At 39.4% G+C, this 18,027-nt stretch overlaps 1 protein-coding gene across 1 annotated transcript in view; it reads right to left on the bottom strand.

The window, feature by feature from the left end:
• Positions 1–17,647, bottom strand: part of LOC126622555 (putative receptor-like protein kinase At3g47110) — a 77,533-nt gene extending 59,886 nt beyond the window's left edge. The window contains exon 1 of the mRNA XM_050291344.1: positions 17,380–17,647. Within this exon, the coding sequence (XP_050147301.1) occupies positions 17,380–17,594 (215 nt within the window). The 5' untranslated portion in view covers positions 17,595–17,647. The remainder of the gene's footprint in view (positions 1–17,379) is intronic.
• Positions 17,648–18,027: the final 380 nt, after the last annotated feature.

Below are 18,027 nucleotides of genomic sequence, written 5' to 3'. Positions count from 1 at the left end.
GTAGGATATATGAGATGAAAGCCTAAAAAGTTCCTTCTCCCAGTTACGATCTCAAGCAAGAGTACGCCAAAGCTAAAAACATTTGATTTTATGGAGTAAAACCCGCCCATAGCATATTCGGGAGCCATGTAACCACTAATTGCACGTCCAAAATAGTTGCAATCAAAGATGAGTTATCAAAGTCAATATATATATATATATATAGGTATATAAATAAGTTGTTTGAGATTAAGCATAGAGGTATAATTAAGTTAAAAAAACTTACTAAGTACCGACAATTATTCTCGTGTTTCCTTTAGTTTGATCATCAACTCCAAACATTCTGGCCATCCCAAAGTTTGATATTTTTGGATTCATATTAACATCTAATAGGATATTGCTTGGTTTCAAATCGCGATGTATAACTCTGAGCCTTGAATCTTCATGAAGATATAGAATTCCTCGAGCTATTCCTCCTATTATCATGCAATGTCTCGACCAATCCAATTGTTCTCATTTTGTTGATTCTATACTCACATTAATCAGCAAACAAAGAGTAGTAAGTAGTAATATATGTAAGAAATAACAGACAGTTAACAAACAAACCACATATATATATAGATCAGTTCAAGTGATATATGTATTATTGTATTTATATACCATTTAGAAAATAATCAAGACTTTTGTTAGGCACATATTCATAGACAAGTATGGTTTCTTCTCCTTCCAAGCAAAATCCTAGAAGCTTCACTAGATTTCTGTTCTGAAGCTTGGCTATCAATAGAACTTCATTCTTAAGCTCTTTTACACCTTGCACCTGTTAAGACCCAAGCTTCACATCTTACTCAATGTAATAGCTGTAGCAATGTATTATCTGTAGTAACCAACTTTTACAACAACAACCCTTCATCTTCCTTACAGTTTTCCTTATATAGCCATCAGCTATCTTAGCTGCTAAAGTACTTAGTAACCACCAAAGCTAACTAATCCACTTTTCCCGCCCACTATCAATTATACAGCTAACTAATTATGCTGAGTCATCATCCTAGTTAGCATCCTAACAATAACCCCCATTTAAACGAGTCTTGTACAACAAGACTTAAAATGAAAGTGTACAACTGATAAACTGCAATATTACATGTGAACTACTTCAGGAAATCGAGTCTTCAAATCGCAATAGTGCTCCCAAGTAGCTTCTTCTGCTAAATGATTCTGCCAATGAACTAGGACTTCAGTGATTGTAGTAGTGCCCCCTTCTTAATCATCCATTTGTCCAAAATTACCAATGGTACATCCTGAATAATACCAGCATCAGTAATTATTGGTAGAGGAGATGTAGGTTGAGCTGTTGCACCCAAATGTTTTTTCAGACAAGAAACATGGAACATTGGATGTAATTTGGATGTTGCTAGAAGCTTCAATTTGTAAGCTAGTGGACCAATCTTCGCTAAGATTTCGTAGGGACCATAAAATCGTGGTTGGAGCTTGTGAAATGGCTGAGAGGCCAACGACATCTGTTGATAAGGAACTAAGTGAAGATATACCAAATCACCAACCTGAAATACTCTTTTAGTGCGATGCTTGTTAGCCTGAACTTGCATCCTAACCTGAGCAGCTTCTAAATTTGTTTTTAATAAGGACATCATTTTTTTCATTTCTATCAAACTTCGATCAAGCAATTCCAACTTGGTAGTACCAGCTTCATATACAGGAATTGATGGATGAGGTTGACCATAAACCACTTCATATAGGGACAGTTTTGTAGTAGTATGGTAAGCTGTATTGTAGCTTCATTCTGTCCAAGGAAGCCACATAGACCACTTCGTAGATTGAAGGCTGCAAAACACCTCAAATATGTCTCCACACACTTGTTAACAACTTCTGTTTGACCATTCGTTTGGGGATGGTATCCGGAACTGAGACACAAAGAAGAGCCTTGGAGTGCAAAGAATTATTTCCAAAAAGCACTTATAAACACAGGGTCTCTATCACTGATTATTGATGTTGGCATACCATGGAGCTTAAAGATATGCTCAACAAAGAGATTTGCAACTGATGCAGCAATGAAAGGATATGACAAAGCAATGAAATGTCCATATTTGGGTAGTCGATCAATGACAACCCATATAACTGTTTTTCCCTTGCAGGGTGGTAATGCCACTATGAAATCCATTGAAATGTCAGACCATACCATCAAAGAAATTAGCAAAGGCTGAAGTAAACCGGCTGGAGCCAAGGTCTTATACTTTTGTTGCTGATAAGTTTGACACCCTGCCACCATGGTTCCAATATCTTTCTTCATACCAATCCAATAGAAGGACCTGGACAACCTTTTGTATGTCTTTAAGAAACCAGCATGTCCTACTGAAGGAGTATTATGATTTTCTACAAATACAATTTGTCGCCAAGAACTAGTTGGACTTAGTACAACTCTGCCTTTGTACTTTAGGAAACCATTATCAACCTTATATGTCAAAAGGTTGAGTGCAGAAGAATCTGTGATCTGTTGCACTTCTTTTTTTTTAGCCGAAATCCAAGGATCTTGCTCATTGTTTCTCCTCAAATCATCCATCCAACTGAGATAAGGATAAGAAATAGTTGAAAACTCCATATTAGATGATTGGAACTCTCGAACTATCAAAGCATCCTGTGGAATTCGAGATAGAGCATCAGCCACTTGATTATCAAACCCTTGCTTGTATTGTATCTCATAGTCAAACCCAAGCAACTTAGAGACCCACTTCTGTTGAAAATGAGTGTTGGCTTGATTTTGTAAGAAGAACTTCAAGCTATGATGATCTGTCTTAATAACGAAGAGCCTCCCTACCAAATAGGATTGCCATTTCTTCACTGCATGAATTATAGCCATCATTTCCCTCTCATAGGCAGATAAGGACTGATTTCTAATACTCAATGCCCTGCTAGTAAAGGTAATGGGTCTGCCATTTTGCTGCAACACAACACTAATCCCATAACCTAAAGCATCACTTTCAATGACAAATGGTTGAGTAAAATCTGGTAATGCCAATACTTGAGGAGAACCCATAGCTTGTTTGAGTGCATTGAAGTTATTGTAGCTGCTTCATTCCACTTGAAGTTGTCCTTTTTTGTTAAGATTGTCAAAGGACCCACAATATTTCCAAAGTCGGGAATGAATTTCCTGTAATAACCTGTGAGCCCCAAAAATCCCCTTAAAGCTTTCACTGATGTAAGGATAGGCCAATTGGCTATAGCTTCCAGTTTCGATTGATCAGTTGCTACTTCTTTCTTGGACACCACGTGACCCAAATATTCCATTTGAGTTTGACCGAATGCACACTTAGATTGTTTAACATATAATGTATGATATTGCAACAACTCAAATACTAGCCTAAGGTGTTCCAAATGCAGTTTCCAACTTTACTACAGACCAAAATATCATAAAAAAAAGACCAGGATGAATTTTCTAGGGTAAGGCTTGAATATGTCATTCATTAAACATGGAAATGTGGCTGGAGCATTAGTTAAGCCAAAAGGCATAACCAAAAACTCATAGTGACCATCATGAGTTCGAAATGCAGTTTTCTCAAAGTCCTGAGGGTGCATTCTAATCTGGTGGTAGCCTGATCTCAAATCTAATTTAGAGAAATACTCAGCACCAAACAGTTCATCTAGCAATTCATCTATTAATGGAATAGGAAATTTATCCTTGATTGTAATCCAATTAAGGCTTCTATAATCCATACACATTCGCCAGGTCCCTTCCTATTTTTTAACCAAAATAATTGGAGATGAATAAAGGTTGTTGCTTACTCTAATAAAACCAGAAGCAAGTAATTCTTGCACACATTTCTCGATCTCAGTTTTCTAGAGAGGGCCATACCTGTAAGGCCTCATGCTTGGTGGTTTGCTGCCTTCCAAAAGGGGAATCTTGTGGTCATGCAACCTGTGAGGTGGCAGTGATTTAGGAGTCGAGAATACCCCTTCATAGTCTTTCAAAAGTATTTGCAGCTCATGTTTTTGAATCAAGGATAGTGAATCTGATGGCTCTTCAATTATCTCAACGTGTAGTTGGAACAAAAATGCCCCCACTGAAGTGTCTTGTTGTAGCAATTTCTCCATTTGAAAAGCAATCACATCTTGAATTTGATCCCCAAAGAAATTAGAACTAGAAATGCAGTAAGTGGTATTCCCTTGCTAGAACTTCATGTATAATTTGTCAAAATCCCATAAAACTGGACTAAGAGTCCTCAACCATTGCACCCCAAGAACTATATCATAGCCCCCCAATGACATGGCATACAAATTAGCTATACAATGATTATCTTGAATCTTTAGTGGTACTGCGCCCAAAGTGCCATGAGTTGAAATTGTTCCACCATCAACTATTTTCACATTAAATGAATGGGTAGTGTCCAATTGTCCCTTAATTCTTTTAACTAAGGACAGATCAATGAAATTATAGGAACTCCCTGAATCAATGAGCATAACCACTGAACAGTTTTTTATCATTCCCCCAACTTTCATAGTTTTAATTGACTTAGGGGCAGGGGCACTAAACAATGCACATGCAGTTATTTCAGGTTCCATATTTCTTTCCTCTTCAGTTACTAATTTGACTGGATCCTGAACATCAATAAGAAGTAGCTGCTTATTTTCACAAGAATGACCCCTATAATATTTTTCCTTGCAATGAAAGCAAAGACCATTCTTTCTACAAAACTCTACTTCCTTCGGAGTCATTTTACGCACATTATCATTCTTAGGCCTAATTTCTGCAGGTGGTGTGATATTAACAGCATGCAATGGATTTTTCACAGGTTTACTAGCAAAAGATCTAGAGAAAGGTTTGACCTTTAAATCTGATAACTTGGCATCCAGTGGCTATGCATATGCAGTGGCTTCCAATACATCTTGGGGCTTAAGAATCTTGACATCATGTCTCAATTCGGCTTTCAAGCCTCCAATGAAACAAGACTTTAAGAGGGAATGAGTAATATCGCAAGTCCTGTTAGCTAATCTTCTGAACTCCATGATATATTCTCTCAAAGAACCTGTTTGGCGAAGCTTAACCAAGCTCTTTGTTGAATCCTCAAATTCTGAAGGCCTGAACTCCTGACATAGAGCTTTGGTGAAATCTTCCCATCTAAGGTAGTTTGCAATGCAGTTCGCCCATTGAAACCACTGTAAAGGCTCTTATTCGAGATGAAAAGACGCCATTTTAACCTTCTTGAAATCCTCAATGTTGGAGAAATCAAAATAATGATCAGCCTTGTAAATCTAACCTAACGGATCATCGCCATCACCAAATCTTGGAAAATCCATCTTAAGGAATGGAGCCCGTTGATTCAAGGCAGTTGGAGGGACTACTTGGTGACAATGATTAGGACCCAGATCGGCATTCGTATCCGTTTGTAGAATCGGATTCGTACGAGTTGCGTCCGATGATTCTCCGATTATCCACTGCCCCTTGATGACAACGAGTGCAGTTGCTGAAGGATCAAGTCGTGGGTAGCTCTTAATTCGGTTCGTGATTCCTTGAACTCATTTCTTGATTCTTTGAACTCATTCTGCAATTCAGCGACCAAATTTTCGAGAGTGGACACTCGAGACTCCATGATTTTCCTGAAAGCCAATCGAGTCATACACGAGAAAGGACTAAGTAGGATCGAAGGCACTGGCTCAATACCAATGTTAAGACCCAAGCTTCACGTCTTAGTCAATGTAATAGCAATAACAATGTATTATCTGTAGTAACCAACTTTTACAACAACAACCTTTCATCTTCCATATAGTTTTCCTTCTATAGCCCTCAGCTATCTTAGCTGCTAAACTACCTACTAACCACCAAGCTAACTAATCCACTTTTCCCGCCCACTATCAGTTATACAGCTAACTAATTATGCTGAGTCATCATCCTAGTCAGCATCCTAACAGCACCGAGCTTTTCGACAACCTCTTTACTGCTATTTCTTGTCCATTAACACCAAGCGTTCCCTAAAAAATATATATCCATGTCACGTATATGTAGGAATTATGCTAAGTACACCTATATATATATATATATATATATATATATATATATAAAGCTCCATACCTTGAAAACTTCACCAAATCCACCTTGACCTAACTTGTTACTCTCAGAAAACTTGTTTGTTGCAGTTTCAATAGTTTCCAAGTCAAGTTGCAAGGACTCAACAGCTGCTATATCATTTCTAGCCATTAAGAAATTAAATTAAGCAGTGATTATAATGAGTTCATCAAAAGATGACACGCAATTGACATCAGAAAACATAAAAGAACAAGTGATCGACTGAATTTAATTGTTTGCTTCTTTTTACCATTCTTTTCTTCTCCCTGGACTTTATGCTTGTTTCGTGATGATCTCCTCCTGCCTGGGAAGTAGTACCCAATAGCTACAAGCATCGCGCAGACAGTTACAGAAGCAACAATACTGGCGACGATTACTGACAAAATTGGTTTTCTTCTTCCTATACATGAAAAAAATTTTAAATATAAACTTTTGAAAACCATTTTCCAAGGATCCGTTTAGATTTGATACCAAGGCTTGACTTGAGATTAAAACATTACATCCATATATTCCTGGTCACTAGACCAAGATAAGATTTCTCATAGCCGTTGTGTGACGGCAACATGACATGCACTAGTATAAATGTGTATATTTATATCATCAACTCTATTACCTAGAGGAGGAGGAGGACGACGACGACGACAACGAAGGTGATGAATCCATGGTTTCCCGTAAAAGGGGACAGTTTCATACCTGACATTACAACTGGGACACATAAATAGTCCTCCATTGATTCCTCTATTGGTTGAAACTACTTGTGCTACGGCTACCCTAAGACAGGAATTGCAATCTGCAGTGGAGAGGTCTTGCGTGCACTGCGCAAGGCTGTACAACGTAATATTCGACCCTGTAACATGCGCTTCCTTGGTTGCAAACTTGGAAGAAGCCTTGGAAGCCTCGATGACTAAATCATTCAAAATACTCTCCATTACCTGATTAAATCCGGTTGGTTCATCTGGTATTGTTGCATTAACTTGCGTTACTGGCTGGATGTAAACCCGCCCGTCGATGAAATCAGGCAAGTATTGCACAATAGAAAAGAAAGACTCATCTGAGTACCTTAGCATACATTTCTTGCCGTACCACCACACAACCCGTTTACTTGTGGGGCAGCTCCAGACTGCCATTAGGATTGCCGAATTCACGCATTGTGCGCAAACGTCTACCTCAACGTCACCACGACAGGGGAAGCAGCCGTGTGCCATTTCAGTTAGTTTCTTACCAAAGGTGGCGTTGCAGTAGCCTGTTTCGCTGGTGGCATTGGAGTTGAGGGTGGAGAAGAGGTTGTTTAGATTGGACAGGAATTCGGAACTGTCCCAGTCATAGGTGGGAGTAGTGGCGTTGCAGCTACGGAAAGTGTTTATATCAGGATCACCGCCACTGGTCAAACTGACCAAGCTAAGCATGCATACGGAGATCACAAATATTCGACGGATGAAGATCATCGGCATATTTATATCGCAATCCGAAAAATGAAAAAGCGCACTGCTGTCAAGTTTTTGACGATCGTTGACACCCTTGATCCGATATTCCTCGACTACTAGGATAGGCACGTGCTGACCGACACCCAAGGGTGACGAAAGCCATTTATTGAGGTAAATGCTGAAAATAAGGGATAGATAAGACTTATAAATATAAAAGAATAATGAATATGTATTTAAGGAACGTGTTCAGAGCATATAACTAACTAGAATACTAAAAAGAAATAATATAAAATTGAATGAATAAGAGGATGGGTCCTACACCGAGAGGACTCGAATATGCCAATGCGGAAGTGTCTGGACACCGGGATTGTATGCCTCGATTCTAAATCCTAAAAAGGGCGCAAAACAAACATGAGTGGACCAAGTTGATATAGATATAATAAAACAGTTATCAAAATACTAACCTCCAGGTTTTATGAAAACACATATAGCATGATAAATAAAATAGGTTTTCCAAAACCTAACATGCCGTGCACTGTCTCAAATCATAACTCATATATATTGTAACCACTAGTGAATGTCCAATATCCCTCCAGGCCACATGCCAGCTCCTCGTCTCTGTACCAATTGCTAGAGGAAAATCACCGCCAGGCCTCGTGCCAGCTCCCCGTCCCTGTGCTAATAGCCAGAGGAAAATCATTTTCAGGCCCTATGACAACACCGTAATTGTCGCCCGGGTCGGAATCTATCCCTTGCCCCGTAGTGGAATAGGGACCACTAGGTAAGTACAAAACCATTGAACATACTTTATTTGAAAGGCAACTTCATAGTATAAAGTCATCCATCATCTATTGTTACACCCACCCCTAATTTAAATTGTATTTTCACTAAGTTTAAGTTTATCTTGCTTTTAACAATGGTTTTTGTGTCTTAATTGGTGAGCCCAAGGGGCCCACCCCCTGTTTGTCCCTGGTCCCCTCTTCTTAGCTGCCACGTGGTAGTCTTCCTGAGCTCAATTTCTTATTCTCTCCTTTTTGTTTCCCTCGAGCTCTCTCCCTCACTTGCTCTCTCTGTCTTTCTCCCCCTTCATCCGAGCAGCACACACCCAACCACCACTATATGGACCTCTTCTCCCCCACCCCTCTTGAACTTCATCACTGTCACTCACCCCTATCACCCCTACTACTCACCATTGCAGCAGAGCCGCGTCCCCGACGAATCTCTTGACGAGCCTCGTATCCTCGACTTTGGGTAAGGATCGTATCATGTCATTTCATTTTAGTTTTTCTATTCCTGGCACGATCTTGAGCTTACACGCGAGTTTATGTGCGTTTTATACAGAAACCAACTTGGTAAAACCTTTTCCCAGATTTTGGCGATGAACCAGTCACTTTCGAGGTAATTTTCGGCCAAAACACAATGAGTTGGCCAGTGTGCAAGATATCAATCTCTTCCTCTCGCTGAGTACTACAACTTTCCTTTTTGTTTCACCCAATTTCGTTGAGTATTGAATAAGTTATACTCATTTGAATCTTACCCAGTTTCTGGCGACCTCCGAGGCTTTCGAGGCGTTTTCCGGCCAAACCACGGTGAGTTAGACGTCGTGCGAGGTACCATTCTCTTTGTCTCTTCAAGGGCTATGATTTCCGTTTTTGAATCACTCGATGGCGTTGAATTTTGACAAAGTTATAGCCGTTTAAATTTTGTGTAAATTCCGGCCGAATCCGGCCTTCTTTTTCGAATGGGTCTGGCAACCCACATTCCAGAAAACCCATGCCTTTTAGGCCATTTAGAACTGGGGCTTTAGGCCCATTAGATCCAAGCCCAACCCAAACCCTTTTTCCTTTTATTATGTTTTAATTTTAATTGTTTAATTATAAAGGCCTTTGGGCCATGTTTAAATTAGGGCCTTCGGCCCCTTCCCTTGTTGAACCCAGAAACCCTTAGGCTAAAAGCCTTTGGGCCTTTTGAACCAGGGCTTTAAGCCCTTTCCTCTTTAAGCCCTAAAACCTAGGGCCTTAACCCAATAAACCCTTTTAGTTTAAAAACCCTAAACCAAATTATTTACCCTAGGCCTTTTATCAACCTAATTCCCTAACCCATTAACCCTTTATCCTAAACCTAAACCTAACCCAAGTCCTAACCCTAAACCCTAGTCGGTCCAAAACCCTTTATGGAGAATATTCTGTTAGGGAATATTCTATTAGGAAATATTCTATTAACGTTTGCGAAATTTATCTGGGACCCTTCTTAAGGTAATTCGACATTCTGAATCCATTTCCAATGTTCGTTTTCCCAAATTCAATTGATATTATATAGTTTTATTAATTGGGCCTTTTATGTGCTTAGGGGCAATTATAATGACGTTTCTGTCTTCACTAGTTGCGTGGCTCTTCGGCAACAAAGTACTGTGAGTGGACCCCTTCTAAAATGCATGTTTTAATAATAGAAATGCATACATGGAAAAGCATGATTTAGCAATTATGTTATGAGACGCTTTGAGATAACATGCTTATTGAGGCTAGTTTGAATTATTACTATTTTTCCTATAACCCTGTTCTTATAGAATATCTGATGGATGAGTATATGATATTTAGAACACGTTTCGAACACCTCTTTATAGTATAGATGATGGATGACTTTATACTATGAAGTTGCTTTTCAATATATATATGTTCAATAGTTTTGTACTTACCTAGTGGTCATTTCCGCTACGGGACGTAGGGATAGATTTCGGTCCGTTACGGGCGATGGTTTGGTGTTGACATAGGGCCTGTAGTGTGTTTCCTCTGGCTATTTAGCACAGGGATGGGGAGCCAGCATGGGGCTTGAAGTGTATTTTCCTCTGACTGTCTGCTCAGAGACAGGGAGCCAGCATGGGGCCTGGGGTTATCGGACAATTCACTAGTGATTATTATATATACAAGTTATGATTTGAAACATTGTACGGCATGCTAGGTTTCGGAAAACCTATATATATATATATATATATATATATATATATCAACTTGGTCCACTCATGTTTGTTTTGCGCCCCTTTCAGGACTTAGAATCAAGGCATACAATCCCGGCATCTAGGCACTTCTGCATCGGCATCTTCGAGTCCTCTCAGTGTAGGACCCACTCCTTTGTTCATCTAATTTTATATTAATTCCTTTAGTGTTCTAATTAGTTGTATGCTCTGAACATGTTCCTTAAATGCTTATTCTTTATTCTTTTATATTTATAAGTCTTAGTTATCCTTTATTTTAGCAATTGCACTCAATAAATGGCTTTCGTCATTCTCGGGTGTCGGTCAGCACGTGCCTTTCTTGGTATTCAGGGAATATCAGGATTGGGGCGTGTCATCTATAGTATAAGAAGGTGTTCTAAACGTGTTATAAATAGTATATCGTTATCCATCAGATATTCTATAAAGAGCACGGGTTATAGGAAAAATAATAGTAATTCAATCTAGCTTCAGTAAGCATGTTATCTCAAAACGTTTCATAGAACATAATTGTTAAATCATGCTTTTCCATGTATGCATTTATACTATTAAAACATGTATTTGTAGAAGAGTTCCACTTACAGACCACGCAAACTAGCAAACACGGAATCGTCACAATATATGCACCTAAGCACATAAAGGGGTCCAATTAATAAAACTCTATTATAACAATTGAATTTGGAAAATCGGACGTCGAAAACGGATTCAGGACGTCGAATTACTCTAAGAGGGGTCCCGAGTAAATTTCGTGAAAGTCAATAGAATATTCCTAGAATGTTCCCTAACGGAATATTTCCCATAAAAGGTTTGGACCGGTTAGGGTTTTGGGTTTTGGACTTGGGTTACAAGGATTTGGGTCATAGGGGTATACGGCTCAAGGCCTAGAAAGGGTTTTGGGTTTAAAAGGTTTAAAGGGTTTAGTGGCTAACGGGTTTAAGGCTCTAACAGAAATGGCCCAAGATCTTTAGGTTTTATAAAAAGAAAAATAAATAAATAAAAATAATTAGGTTGGGCTTGGGTAATCCTGCCCAAGGCCTAGACTTAAAAGGATTTGGGTTTGGGGTAATTGGGCTGGGTCTCAGCCTAAATAGGTTTGGATTTCAGGCAAATGGGTCAGGTTGGCCAGTTTTCAAGCCAAGTTTTTGGCCGGTTTCTAGGTTGATTTTCCAAGGCTCATAACTTCTTTGTTACACATCCAAATTAAGTGAAACAAAAATGAAAGTTGTAGTACTCGATGAGATGAAGAGATTGATACCTGCACACCGGCCAAGTAGCTGTGGTTTGGCCGAAAAACGTCTTGAAAGGGGCGGTGCTAGTCGGAAAACTGGGTTTTTTTCGGAGGTTTGGGGAATTTACAAAGCTTCTTAACTTCTTCGTTACTTTACCAAATTGAGTGATTCAAAAGCAAAAATGTAGTTAGGAATGTGGAGGAGAGATTCATACAAGTGGGGACCAAATGGTGGCCGGAGTTGGCCGGAAAAGGGCCTAAAAGATGGCCAAATGACCATGCCTGGAATTTCCAGATTTCTGGAAAATGCCCGTCGAGTTGTTTTTCGTGCTAAAACCTTCACCAAAGCCATTTTAATCACTAACCAAGTAATGTAGACTACGAGGAAGGAAGATCAAAGGAGTCTCGAAGATTACCTAAATCGGAAAATCCTCGAAAGTCACCGGAGTGCGTTGGGGGAATAAGCACCGTGACTACCACGGTGGAGCACTCCCTTGGCTTAGGGTTTTCGAGATCACAGTCCAGGTGTGGTGGTGATGGTTGCTCTGTGTGTGTGTGTGTGTGTGTGTGTGCGTTTTCAGAGAAAAGAGGGATGGCTGAAGAGAGAGTGCACGGAAGTGAGAGGGAAGAGAAAGTGTTATAAAAATCAGAAAAAGAAACAAAACAGGAAGGGAACCGAGGGACAAATCAGGAGGTGGGCCCTTTGGGCTCACCAATTAAGATTCAAAAACCAATTTTAAAACAAAAAGATTTAATCTAAGGTGAAATTTCACGAAAATACTTTTTTCGTTCTAATAAAATCGGGACGGATTGTTACAATCGTGCTCCATTGAAATCCTTAGGAATGATCGAACACAGTAGACGTCTTATTACAGTATAGATGGAGATTATAATCTATATAAGTATAAAAAAGGTCGTACCCAGTGCACAAGGCTCCCGCTTTACGCAGGGTCTGGGAGAGGTGAATGTCGGCTAGTCTTACCCCCATTTTATAGAGAGGCTGCTCCCAAGTCTCGAACCCGAGACCTACCGCTCATGGGCGAAGACACTTGCCATCGCACCAAGTATATATCTGTATATATATATATGTATGTATATCATCATCATTAATAATCTAACAAGGGACGTAAGCTAAGGTGATAAGATAGTGATTAATTAGTATAATCATCTCATTTGAGAACAGCTAGTCAAATTCAACGACCGGCCTTATTGCCTTCCCTCAGTCTTGAAAAGTATGTCGCCGGTCATTAAAAACAGAAAGAAATGAATGAACACAGTCAAACATAAATTATAAATTTGATACATGTTACCACACCTGTGTGTGCGTGTGTGTATGTATCACAAAACACAAAACCATGTAGAAAATTGGGGAATTTGTCTGAAGATTGGTCCACTATCAGGAAGAAAATGTCTTTCCCGATAAATAAATCAATAATTAACTTAGAAACTTAAACATAACATTGATAACGAGTAATTACACTTAATAAATTTTTCATCACATTTGTACCACATCTTTAATAGAGGTAGAGCCCACTAATATATGTGAGTTTTATCTCTATTAGAAAGATAGTACAAATATGGTATGAAAATGTGGTAAAAGTAGCATTTTTTTTATAGCAAATGGATTGGTAGTTAGTGATACGTAAGGAGCCAGCCCTGATGAGAGCTGGAAGAGCCACCTCGAGCCCCCGATCTAGGAGAGAGTTTTTTATGTACCCAAAACACAAGCAGTAGACTACGTATCATAGCATAAGTGGAGAGAAGTATGTTTTTTCAAGTGTCCCTCCACTTGTTAAAACTTAAAAAAACACTAATTATATGAATGTACAATACGGTAGAAGGGGTTCGCCTCTGGCCTCCAAAATCTCAGGGGATCTCTAGCAAGAGTACTAAAGTAGCTAAAACATCTAATTTTTGTTCAATCCTGAGGCTCTGATTTGTTGAATGTCTTTTTTCATAAGTGGAGTTTCCAGCTGATTTAGCCCATGCATTTTTTGATCTGATGCTAGCTGCACGATAATTTGGATGTTCCGTTAATGTTCAGGATGCCGACGGCGTCTGCAAATTATATCAGGTGCTACCGAAGTTAACGAGTCATCCAAATGAAAGTAAGACATTCGAGATTCATAATTCATAACCTTGATCGTCCATGTGAAGCACATCACATGAGGGAACCCGAGTTTGAAATAGCTCAATGATTTGTGTACAAAGCTAAAGTTGAAGAAACTTTATCGAGTAGACCAATGTGGGATTAAAGAGGTTTAATATGGTGCTGGACAAAGTTGATAAACCACTCTTCATCTGCTCAAGGAGCTTGTTTACTTCGTCAATCCGGCAAACGTTCCCCAGCGCATTAATCAAGGTGTTGTACATAACCATGTCGAGACCACCCTGCTTCATTAGCTTATCCGGGATAGAACTCGCTAAATCTGCTCTTCCCATCTGCCCCAAACCTCAAGTTATCACAATGTATGTAGCTATGTCTCTAGGCAAAACCTCATTGAAGTAACCCTTCCTTGGCAAACAAACTCTGTCATCATGGAAATACATATAACTCAACGGATAGAAATAGTAAATTGATTGAAGTCTGTCAGACAAGTTATCAACTATAATGTTTTTATTGATCAGGCAAATCTGAAACTTCTACTTCCACTGTCCACATAAGGAAACAAGATTATTACGTACATGGTAATACTTAACAGTACGCTTATTCTAATCCAGCATTTTATCTGCTCCAAGTTTGTTTCTGATCCGACACATCACAGCTGTAGCATCAGTGATGTCCAACCTTTCTCCAGGCAAGTCTGCGGAGCATGCAACACCAGTTTCTAAGATTGAAATCAAGCTCTCTTCAAATTTGATGCGAATTGTCGGGCTAGCCTCAGTACGACGCTGGTTTGCACTCATCCCCCCTTCCTCTTTTTCTTGAATAAGAACCGGATCCACAATATCTAACACCTGCTCAGGTAGTGCTGCCTTGACAAAGTTGTGGAGATTTGAAGATCCTTGAAACATGTCGCCGGTTGGCCTTTTTCCCGTAAACATTTCCAGCAGGAGGATGCCGTAACTATACACGTCGCCTTGTGGCCACACTTCATGCCCCATACCATACTCTGCATTTGTGCAAATGTTTTTATTTTAATACTTGAAAAAAAAAACCTAAATTATAAATGAATACTAAAAAAGGTGAAAAGAAAGTGAGTAAGTTTTACCTGGAGGAGTGTAACCGATTGTTCCTTTAACTCCGATGGAGCTTGACTGATTACCAAAACTATCTTCAAGAGTTCTTGGAAGGAATCTTGCCAACCCAAAGTCACCTACATGTCCAATCATATCATTGTCGAGAAGAACATTGCTGGGTTTGAGGTCACAATGAACTATTGGCACGTGACACTGATGATGAAGATAATCCAATGCCATAGCAACATCTATCGCAATGTTCAACCTCTGCGAAAAAGTTAAGCTCCTTTGCCACTGATTCGTATCAATACTTGTCTGAGCTGGATGCAACCATTCCTCTAAGCTCCCATTCACCATGAACTCGTAAATTAAGGCCTTGAAATCAGAACCATGATAGTCGAATCTGGAGCATGCAGAAAGTACCTTCACAAGGTTACGGTGTCTAATATTTTTCAGAGCCTCACACTCAGCAATGAAACTTTTGGAAGCTCCTTGTCGAGCGAGGTTGAGTACCTTGATAGCAATTGTTGTTTCAACTTGATCAAGTAATCCTTTATAAACTGACCCAAAACTTCCCATACCAATCAAATTGGCAGAAGAGAATCCATCAGTAGCTTTAAGAAGACTTTGGTAAGACACCTTAGGAAATTTTTCAGAATCACTCGAAGGATCCTCCTTTTTTTTACTTCGGAAGCAACAAATGTACAAAATGGCAAATGAAAAAAAGGCTCCAGAAAGCCCAGAAAGGAGAGAGATTACCAGTTTCAAGGTTAGGCTCAACCCCATTTTGTTGGAATGTCGAAATTCGCATTTAGGCAATTGAAACTTTGGTATTCCCCCGCAGAGCTTTGTATTCCCTTGGACTGATGTGGCAGTTGCATTCCGAAAAACTCCTTCGATAGGTACCGCTCCCTCTAAATTGTTATAAGACAGATTCAAGGATTGCAGAAATATAAAATTCTCCAAAAATTTTGGAATTGTCCCTGACAAGTTGTTGCGAGCAAGAGATAAGGTTTCAATACCTCTTAATGAGCTCAAATCTGATGGAATTGTCCCTTGGAAGAAGTTTTCTTGCAAGTCAAGATACTGTAGGGTTTTACAACTTCCAAGACTTGGAGGAATTTCACCAAACAACAGGTTTCCAGAAACATCAAGATGCTCTAGATTTATCAATTGTCCAACTTCCATGGGAAGAAAGCTAGTCAAATGATTTCGAGATAAATCCAAATGAACATATGAAGAAGACAGACGAATTAATTCTGGGGATATGATACCAGTGAAATTGTTACCACCAAGAGTTAAGTTCACCAAATTATGACACTGAAACAAAGTTGAAGGGATGGTGCCCTGAAGGTTGTTATCCTCGAGATGCAGATCAGTTAGTCGACTTAAATTTCCAAAAGATGATGGAATATTCCCAGTGAGAGAGTTGGTTTCCATATATACTTCATATAATTTGGGAAGCCTTCCTATTTCAGGGGGGATGAGACCTGAAAACTGGTTGCCAGACAGCATTATTTTTTCCAGGTTATGCAGATTTTCCATCCCTTTTGGGATACTGCCTAATATACTATTATAGTCTGCAGTGAAAATCATAAGTGAAGAAGACAGGTTGGCTAAGCACTGAGGCAGCATACCCCCAAAGTTGTTCTTACTAATTTCCACGTATTGTAAACCGGTGGCATTAATCAGATCGCAAAGAAAGCTCAAATCATCACCAGTTCCCCCACTTCCAAGATGGTTTGAATAAATAGTAAACCGCCCAAGCTTGTGTAAATTTTTCAAATAGGGTACTTCTCCATGCAGTTGGTTATCGTTTATTCCTAGCTCAAACAGATTTGATGTGTTAGATATTGAAACAGGTATCGTTCCACTAAATTTGTTAGCATAGATGGCAAAAGTTTGGAGACTTGGACAGGAATTGCCTAAGTTTGAAGGCAAAGTACCTTGGAGGTTGTTAAGTCCCACGGCAAAGGTTTCAAGAGAAGAGAGATTGAAAACTGAGGGAGGGATCGTACCAGACAAGTCATTTCCTTCCAATACAAGATAATTTAAATTGGTCAGTCGACCAAAGATATCTGGAATCATGCCACTTAAACTATTAAAAGCTGCACCAAACGTTTCAAGAGAAGATATGTTGCTAAAGGAGTAAGGGATACTTCCTGTAAGGTGGTTATAGGAAATCCTTAAGTTTTTTAGCTTTGACAAGGTTCCAATCTCCTTTGGGATACTGCCTTCTAACAAATTGCGGCCAATATATATGGAGTTGAGTTCAGAGCAACCTGATAAATTAGTGAGAATTTCTCCACTCAGTGAATTATTCCGCAATTCCAAATGTTTCAACCTGCGCAGACGGCCAATTTCTGGAGGGATTTCATGGCTGAAGTTGTTGTTTGAGAGATTAAACACTCTGAGGAAACTCAAATTTCCAACATGTGGCGATATGGAGCCTCCAAGTTTCAAAGACCTCAACATCAACGTTGTGACCCTCTTGTGGCGGTGACCGCAGGTAACGCCGTGCCATTGGCAAAAGTGGATGGTTTCGTTCCATGAAGTCATGACTCCAAAGGGATCTGTAGTTATCCTAGCCTTGAATTCGAGCAAGGCCAGTTTATCTGTCTCGTTTGATCCGGCGAGGGCCAAACTAAGGCATGAGTAAAGAACAAGGGCATGCATGCAGAAATATGAGAAGAAAAGTGGTGAAATGAACTTGTAAATCCCCATGGTATCAGTTTTGTGTGGAACTTTAGTTTGGGTAAGCTGCGTTTGTCTAGCAGCTTGAGCAGAACCCAATTTATAAGAATTCTTGTGAGGTAAATGTAGGGAGGTGATTCACCCTTTATTTATAGCCATTTGATTGAATAAATCAAAAGAAAACAATATACATGTTGGAAAAATTAGGGTTTAATTGCTGTATTAAATCACATGGAAAATCAAGAAATAATTCATGCAATTATATATCAAAGTGATGCATGCAACATGAGTAACTAATGTTAAACGAACATGACATAATGGATTAGAAAAACCTGAAAATACAGTTGAGGCAAGTGTTTGACACTTTGTCCTTAAGACAAGTTTACACCCCACTACGGTGCTCATGGTTGTTCGACGCATGTCTCCCAAGATACAACGACCACGTCCTTGTAATAGTAGCACT

This window comes from Malus sylvestris, chromosome 1 (assembly GCF_916048215.2).
Source record: "Malus sylvestris chromosome 1, drMalSylv7.2, whole genome shotgun sequence".
NCBI lineage: Eukaryota > Viridiplantae > Streptophyta > Magnoliopsida > Rosales > Rosaceae > Malus > Malus sylvestris.
Note: the sequence above shows the minus strand (reverse complement) of the source record. Positions and strands in the feature narration are given on the sequence as shown.